Source organism: Eurypyga helias, unplaced genomic scaffold (genome assembly GCF_000690775.1).
Source record: "Eurypyga helias isolate BGI_N326 unplaced genomic scaffold, ASM69077v1 scaffold38849, whole genome shotgun sequence".
Classification (NCBI taxonomy): domain Eukaryota; kingdom Metazoa; phylum Chordata; class Aves; order Eurypygiformes; family Eurypygidae; genus Eurypyga; species Eurypyga helias.
Window position 1 is genome coordinate 24,933 of NW_010270781.1, and position 7,571 is coordinate 32,503.

The 7,571-nt window shown below is 47.5% G+C and overlaps 1 protein-coding gene across 1 annotated transcript; it reads right to left on the reverse strand.

Moving 5' to 3' along the window:
• Positions 1-2,857: 2,857 nt before the first annotated feature.
• Positions 2,858-7,148, reverse strand: CASP8 (caspase 8, apoptosis-related cysteine peptidase; the record flags this gene model as incomplete). The annotated part of the gene is made up of 7 exons (XM_010158583.1): positions 2,858-3,037; positions 3,328-3,829; positions 4,569-4,704; positions 5,207-5,279; positions 5,611-5,662; positions 5,751-5,889; positions 6,993-7,148. Coding segments are annotated over 7 exons (1,194 nt in total), but the record flags the coding sequence as incomplete, so codon positions are not given.
• Between the last annotated feature and the right edge of the window lie 423 nt (positions 7,149-7,571).

A 7,571-nucleotide genomic window follows, 5' to 3' on the forward strand; every position in this document is an offset into this window, starting at 1 on the left:
CCACTTCAGACTCGCACAGGGACTCTTAGCAGAAACTTGCCTGTCAGCAGCGCACAGAAATATTCAGGAACTCCTGGAGTTGCCTTTTGCTCTCTAAGCAGAATCTTACACTTGTAAAGGGTGAATTTTATTTAAAATACTATATACGGGTTAATTTTGGTTTTTAAAGGGCAAGTATTTAATTTTTTCATATAAGTATTTATGTTTGTATGTACTTAGCTGTGCGTGGGCTCTTGCCTAGCTAAATAGGAGTGAAAGGAGTGGGGGGAGGTAATTTTGCTCTCTAGGGAGCTGGGATGGGTATGTCTGCTCTGCATTTGTGACTTCTAGGGAAACAACGGGAACGAGTTATAACAAAAGGTCAGATACTTTGATAGCAGAGTGTGTAGCATGTCAAATGTATGTCCCTTTCACATGTGTTTATTATAGGAATACATATAAGTTACAGGTAAATTTGAAGGTATTACACTCCAACTGGCTTCAGTAGGTAACGCCAGCCGTTGGACCATTCTGTGTGTTATCAGCAAACGTAGCAAATCACCTAAAGCGGAATTTCTTTGGCAGACCAGGTTTCAGCTAAAATTCATCTAAAAGCACATGAATTAAATCCTTGTTTCTCTTTGGGATGCTTCCATATTCCGTAACAATATAAAGTGGTTCAGTTCAAACGATACTGCGGCGATGGCTGTAGGATGATGTGTGATCGGATGCTTTACACAAGGCAAGGAGAGAATGGAAGAATCCCTACAGCGTTGTGTTTGTGTGTTTAGCCAGCTAGTGAACGCCGTGGTGCAGTGCAGCTGGAGTTCTGTCATGCAGGCATACCTTTGGCTGGTGCCGCGCGTGTTGCGGCTACGTGCCTAGCTTGCAGCAGCAGGGAGAACGGGTACTTCTGCCAAGCCTACCGGTTTGTGCTAATGCCTACAAGGTACACGTTTTTTAAGAACACAGGTGTTTCAGAGAACATGGTGAAAGCTGCCATCATTCCAGGAACTGACGGCCTCCCATAAGAGGGGAGAGAAACTTGCATGACAAAGACAGCGGAGATCCCGCACAAGATCTTTTGATCCTGCGCAAGTGTGATTTGGGCACGCAGGAGGTAGAAGGAGAAGAAAGGGAGAACTGCATTGTGGAAAGGTTCTGTTACCTTGTGGGTGTGAGACAAAAACAGATGCTAGAAAGAAAGGACCTACCCGTGCTTGTGAAAGTTTCAAGAGACATAAGGAAATTCTGGTAGTGTTTACCTTTATTCAGATTGGCTTAAACCAAGCACAAATTTATAGCTTTCCAGTTTCACTGTCTTTGATGAACTCAGCAATACCTGCATGCTCAAAATACCTGTGGTCAAATTTAAGTGTCTCCTGGAGTCCAGCAGCAGCCAAGCAGGAAGGAGAATGCTGGGGCCACAGTTGGCTCTTACATGAGGGGATCACACACAAAGTTTGAACAGTCCGGTAACTTCATGGTATTTTTTTTCATCTGCTTTTGGCACTTACTGTTGTTTCATAGTGGAATGTACATTTGATAATAAACATGCATAACATGCCATTTTTCAGTATACTGGTCATGGGGTGTGGTTTGTTCCATAGGTAATTTTCTATATTCAAGTGTTCTATAATAAACCTACAATTAGTCCTTTTTTTGGCTAAAATTGAGTGGTTGTTATTGTGGACACAAGCTTAGTGAGTTGGTATCTGCACAAGTGGTGGCAGTAAAAGCTCAGAAATTGGTCTGAAAACTCGCTCAGGCTGGGCTGGGTTGTTTGCCACCCAAGTAACAGACAAGCTTCTGTATACGAACTGTCCTTGCTTCGGCACAACTCTCAATGAATCCCTAAATGAGCATCAAAAATTCTCTTGGTAACTTACTGCTAGAATTTGGAAGCACAGATTTGCCTGTTCTTAACTGCCTGCTGCATCTGCCACTCGTTAAGGTTCTCATCGTTCTCAGTGCCTTTAACCCCTCTGCCCTTACTTCTGCAGACACCCAAGAGAAGCAGCATTCAGCACAAGAGTCCAGGGAAGGACTTGGGCTCCTAAAATAATGGCAGTGAAGGTGTCTCTGTTCAGTTAACTCATCACCGACACCATTACTAATGCTGAAAGCTGTAACAAGGGTGTAGCAGAACGAACGCTGCGTTCAGAAGAGAGACTAACAACGCTTCAGCTCCTACTCCGAGCTCGTAAAAATCCCTGTTGTTTGCACACGGATCACACGAGGTAATCCGAAAATGGTTTTAGGAAGCTGAATACTTATCTGGCGACTTCTTTTTCTGCTGTGCATAGAACTGAGACTCGAGGATCAGGAAGGTGAGTGAGTGAACACGGGGTAACGCCATCTTCAAACATGAAGCTGTACCTCAGCAACTGATTGTCACTGTTGAAATGACTGTGTAGAGGATACTCTAAACTGCAGGTCACAGCCACATCCTGCTGAGGATGCTGGAGGACAAGCGCTTGACTTTTCCTTGAGGTGTACCAGGATACGAAAAATGGATGATTTTTAAGTGTGGAGAGGTAACAAAAAACACTGATGAGAGATGATTATATCCTACAAAAATGGCAGCGACCCCTCTCCCTTTATTTTGCAAAAGTTAGGCATAAAATATACAGGTCTTTCTAACAGTTGACTTTGAAAGTCTGCACTGGAAAGACAGCTTACTACAGCGACAGCAGCGTGGTATAGCTGAAAAGCACTGCGCCTATTTTAGCTAGCGAACCACGAATCGGAGACCAGCAGAGATGCTCTCCAGCCCAAGTGTCATCCACAGAGACACAACTTCGTTTTCAGTAAGAACGTTTGCCCTTATGGTAAGGCAGACACTGAGAGTCTGATGTTTTACCAGATTCTTAGCTGATTCCAGGCTGCTGCAGCTCCCTCAACCATGCAGCTCCCTCCCATTTAGTGGACAGGAAAGATGAGCTTTTTCCGCAGTGTGAAACTGGGCTGTGGCATCTGCTTCTCTGCATTTGGCTTGCAACTCTTTCTGCTCACCTCTTGATTCACTGCTGTCAGGATGGTGAGAATATCTTCTCCTCTACAAGAACACAAGTATGTTTTGTATTAGAGAGGCAGTTAACATCAGAAAAATTACCACATTTGGTACATCTTCATCTATACCAGTGCTAATGGCTCCTGTTTTAAACAGGCCTCAGAGCAATTCAGTTAACTGCTTTGAACAATCTGCACGGTGTTGCTGTCCTACATACTGTTTGACTGGTGAGTGCTCCCACTGCATATCATCTACCTGAGCACCCAAATCAGTCTCATCATGCAGAAGGAAAATGCAGATGTTGCTCAAAAGACAGTCATAGAAACAACAGTTACCGAGGACAGCTGTACTCCAAGTGCTGGCACAATGCCTGTATGTACCAGGTCCCCTCCCTTGGGCTTCGGTAGGAAACGTAATCTTGCAGGGTAGCCATGCCCAAGAGGAAGTCTGCCTCTGCGGGGATGCAGCTGAGCTGAAGTCTTGCATCTGTTTCTACACAAGAATCTTGCTCTGCAGAATCTGTTTCGATGGTCACACCTTTCTGAGAAGCATCACCTTGGCAGGCCTGAACAAAAAAGACTTTGGGTTTTCCAGCAAGTGAGCGGCAATTCTGTCCAGTGAAAGAAGTGGTCAGTTCCCGGATCGGCACTTCCTGCCCATCAACACCATATATAATGCCTTTTTTCCCATGAGACAGGACACAGCAAACAAAACAATCCTTGTCCGTGTGGTCTGTGCACTGGTAGGAGTTCACCATCTTACGGATTCCCTCCGCAGTGAGGTCTCTGTGTTCTTCTATTTTAAAATGAAGCTTTTTAAAGACATTGCTTAGAGCCGCTGGAAAGCAAACAGAAGGGGAATTGGGTTCGTTTCATTGTATGAAGGTTGGACTCTGCAACTGCAAATTGCATTTCTAGAGTTAAACAATCTGTTTTTAGATCCTGCTACCTTCTGTCCAGGTAGCTACGTTCCTGCTCTGAAAATAAGCTAGTGGTGTCAGTGTTCCCGTAGCTCTCATTAAAAGGCTTCCTCGCAGTCTCGCTGGGCGCTACCACCTCTGTCTGGAAAGCACACAGAACTATTAAGCAAGCTGTATCTTTCCCCCCCTCCCATACTTCACAGCAATGAGCTCTGCTCCTGCTGCAGGACAGCTTGCTAAAATCAGGGCCCCTGTTCAGGGGGTGTAATCAAGTCCTTAAATTCCAACATCCCCTTTCCCTTTTTTTTTTTTTAAGTTAAGTTGGATGTTAAACAACTAATGCCCAGTTCTGGTTCAGCAACAACTCTGCGCATCTTTCAGAAGCGGCACGCGGAGGGCTGCCGCAGAACTGGCCGAGCCTGTAAAGCCCAGCTCAGGCTGCTGCTTACGGCTGCAGTGAACTCCGTAAAACAGCAGAACACTAGTGACTTGTTCTGAGTGAGCCAGTAGAGACTGCGGAGGCCATCGGGGTTTGTCAGCCACTACAACAAAAGCATCCTAGCAAGGGAAGATTGAAAATCAGACCTTTAGCAGAGAAAAAGAAAGGAGATTTCTATTTTTGAAGACACACAAACTCATCTTTAATGTTCATTGTACCTGCATCCATGTCTGTTCCATTCCGATCCTTCAAGTTTTTGAGTTCCGGCACTGCTTCCCTGGCTTTCGCAAAGCTGTGATTGTTCAGGATCACGCACACTCCGCGGGGTTGGCTAGTCATTTTGTAAGCTTCAAGCTGTTGAAAAGCAAGACTATTGGTGAAACTACCACACTCTCCTCCCGGTGCTTCCCAGCTCCTGCTAGTGGCACAGCAGGGTACAGCCAGCTGGCTTGCTCTCCAGGCAGCTCTCCCTATGCAGCTTTGCTCCTAGGATCTGGCAATGCGCTGCCCTACTGCCCCTGGGAGCCTGTGCACAGCATGACAGCACCCCCAGACCCACGTCATCCCGCTCAGCCCACGTGGGATGCTGCGTTCACCCACTTCTCCGTCCCCAGCCCCCTGCCAACCGTGTACTTCCTGGTACAATAAACTCAGCCTATTTCACTACCCCTGCACACGCTTGTGCGGTTGTAACGCTCCAGCAGCTGCTGCCTGTGACTCAGCTTCGGGATAAGGGATGGGAGAGTGGAGCATTTTTCTTTTTCTAGACAGTGCTTCTAAGAGTTGGGCTCAGAACTGTTCACCTCACGGAGTCTGAGACAAAACAATGACGGTTCTAAGAAGCAAACTGACTTACCTGGGAAGACGCATTCCAACCACCAGGCGCATCGGGTGCCACGGAGGACGCCAGCCGCGCGGCGTGGGCTGAACAAAGACAAAAAAGTTTAAGTACAGAACACAGCACCAGAGAGAATCTCTGTTCCTGTTCCCCACCAAGTACCTCCCAGGGTAGAACTGTTCTCTGAAGACACCACGTTGCGGTTGAGGAGCTGTTCAAGTTAGCTATAAACCACTAGATAATCAACTGAAAGGCAGTAAAATGCATTGTGATTAGTTACCAGCAACTAGACACTTGACCACTTTTTAGAGGCACACGTGTCAAGAAGTGTAATGCAAGTGGTGTAGAGAGTCCCAAAGCTGAAGAAAAGCAAAAAATCTAAAGTCGAAACATTAACTTTTTGAGAGTTTCAATTATCTCCAGGGCCCCCTGTGCTGCCCCTCTGTTCCTCTGCGATGAGCATCTCTTCTTCACCTGAAAGCATTCGTTATTAGTCCTGCATGACACCTCTGTGTCACTTCAAGCATAACTAGGAGAAAGAGGCTTTTTTGTTTTGTTTTACCAAACAGGTTGAATTCATACTCTTCAATTCTCTTCCACAGGCTGGTGTTAATTTCTGCACAGAGATTCTTCAGGACATTCAGGTTGCCTTCTCCCAAAATCCCCTTCCTCTCCATCTCAATGAAAACGTCGAGCATCGTCTGGGTAATCAGAAAGGTAGGTTGCTCTTAGGGCACATCCGTGCTGCTACTGGGAGGGAAGCTGCAGCACCGCATGTGCTCCTAAGCTTTAATGTACTGACAGCACAGGGACCCACAGAGTCACTCGGGTAGCTCAGCTGAGACCTCAGTGGAGTCCATTACCCTGGTTCAACAAAACCTGAAAGTACTCTACATACAAATGTCCCAAAACCAACTCATTTCACTTCCACGGCTGAGAGATGCCAGCACCTGATACGATCTAATTCAGGAGAGCTCATGGCGATCATACAGGAATACTAACGTCATTTTTAGTCACTGCTCTCATTCATTTGACTTCCAGCAGCTATCAGCTTGTGCACTTGAAACACAGGGATCACCGTAGTGACCAGCTTGAGCAAGGGCAAATATGGTGTAGAGGTTGCTCCCAAGCAAAAGGGGACCCGAGGGAGCGGAGCTCTTGCCAAACAGCGAGCGGCAGAGCAGGGTGGTCGCCCCAAGGATTTACGAGAACAGCTATCACTGGATGGACACGGTCTCTCCTCTACAAGAAGAGGGAAAATGCTAAAAGGGTTTTCACTAGACAGAATAAAGTACCCAGCAGTCAGAACAGCAGACTGAGAACAGGGTAAGAGCAGCTGGATCTCCTGCAAGGCCATCTGTGAACTCCAAGCTCTTCAGCCGTAGCCTTGGTAAGGATGTGCTGCTTCGTGTTTTCTGAGTGTGGAAATCAGAAACTGAACGAAAGCGTAAAGTAATAGCCACAGTGGGTCATCTTTGGTGTTTGACAAAGGCTTAGAAAGCAGCCAAAAAACAAGTTGTTTGGGCAAGATGAATGTGCTCATCACTGACCAAAGCCACCGAGTCCCCAAGCCCCGTATGGTGCTTGGACATGAAGGCCCGCAACAGCTACGCTAACAGGCACAAACAAGTCCCATGTGCACCACAGAGCCCATAATCCCTTCCAGACACGCCCTTTTTAATGATGCTTTCACCGTAAGAAGAGTGACACTCATCCCCCTCGGAGCAACCCAAATGCCTCTGTGGACTACAATGATAGTGGTTTTTTAACAACCACAACAAAAAAGGATTACAGAAATTCTTACAGCCTTAGGGTTTAGCTTGCATTTTGGTAATTCTTTCCCCAAAAGAAACTTTAAAGACTTCAGCTCATCTTCGGTGATGTCTTCGGAGAGCTGAAAGAGCAGGTATCTGGAAGAAGAAGTGGAGGGCACCGTTTCAGCATGTTCCCAAGCACGTCCCTGCACACAATTTAACCGCGTCGTGCTGGACGGCCCCTTCGCCCCCTCCCTCCAAGCACTTACCCCCCTTACTTCCTTTTAACTGGGGTTCGTCCCAGCCGAGCCTGCAGGCAGACCCTTTTCAGCTGCAGGCACAAAGCTCTCCGTTTTCCTGAACTCAAAACCCGGGCGGAGGGGAGCCCAAGGCCTCGCCCCCCGCCACTGCATCAGGCGGCACCCGGACGGGGACCCCTCGGCGGCTGCCGAGTATCCCCGAAAGGGGCGGCTCTGGCTTCCTCCCTTTTGCGGGGCAGAAGCTCCACCTTTCCGTATGGCTTGTACCTGCTTTCTCTCGGAAGACGCCTGCGTGCTCCCAGACCGCAGCCCGGCGCTCAGATCGCCAGGAGGAGCCCACAGCGACCGCGCGCGAGGGGCGGCCGATCC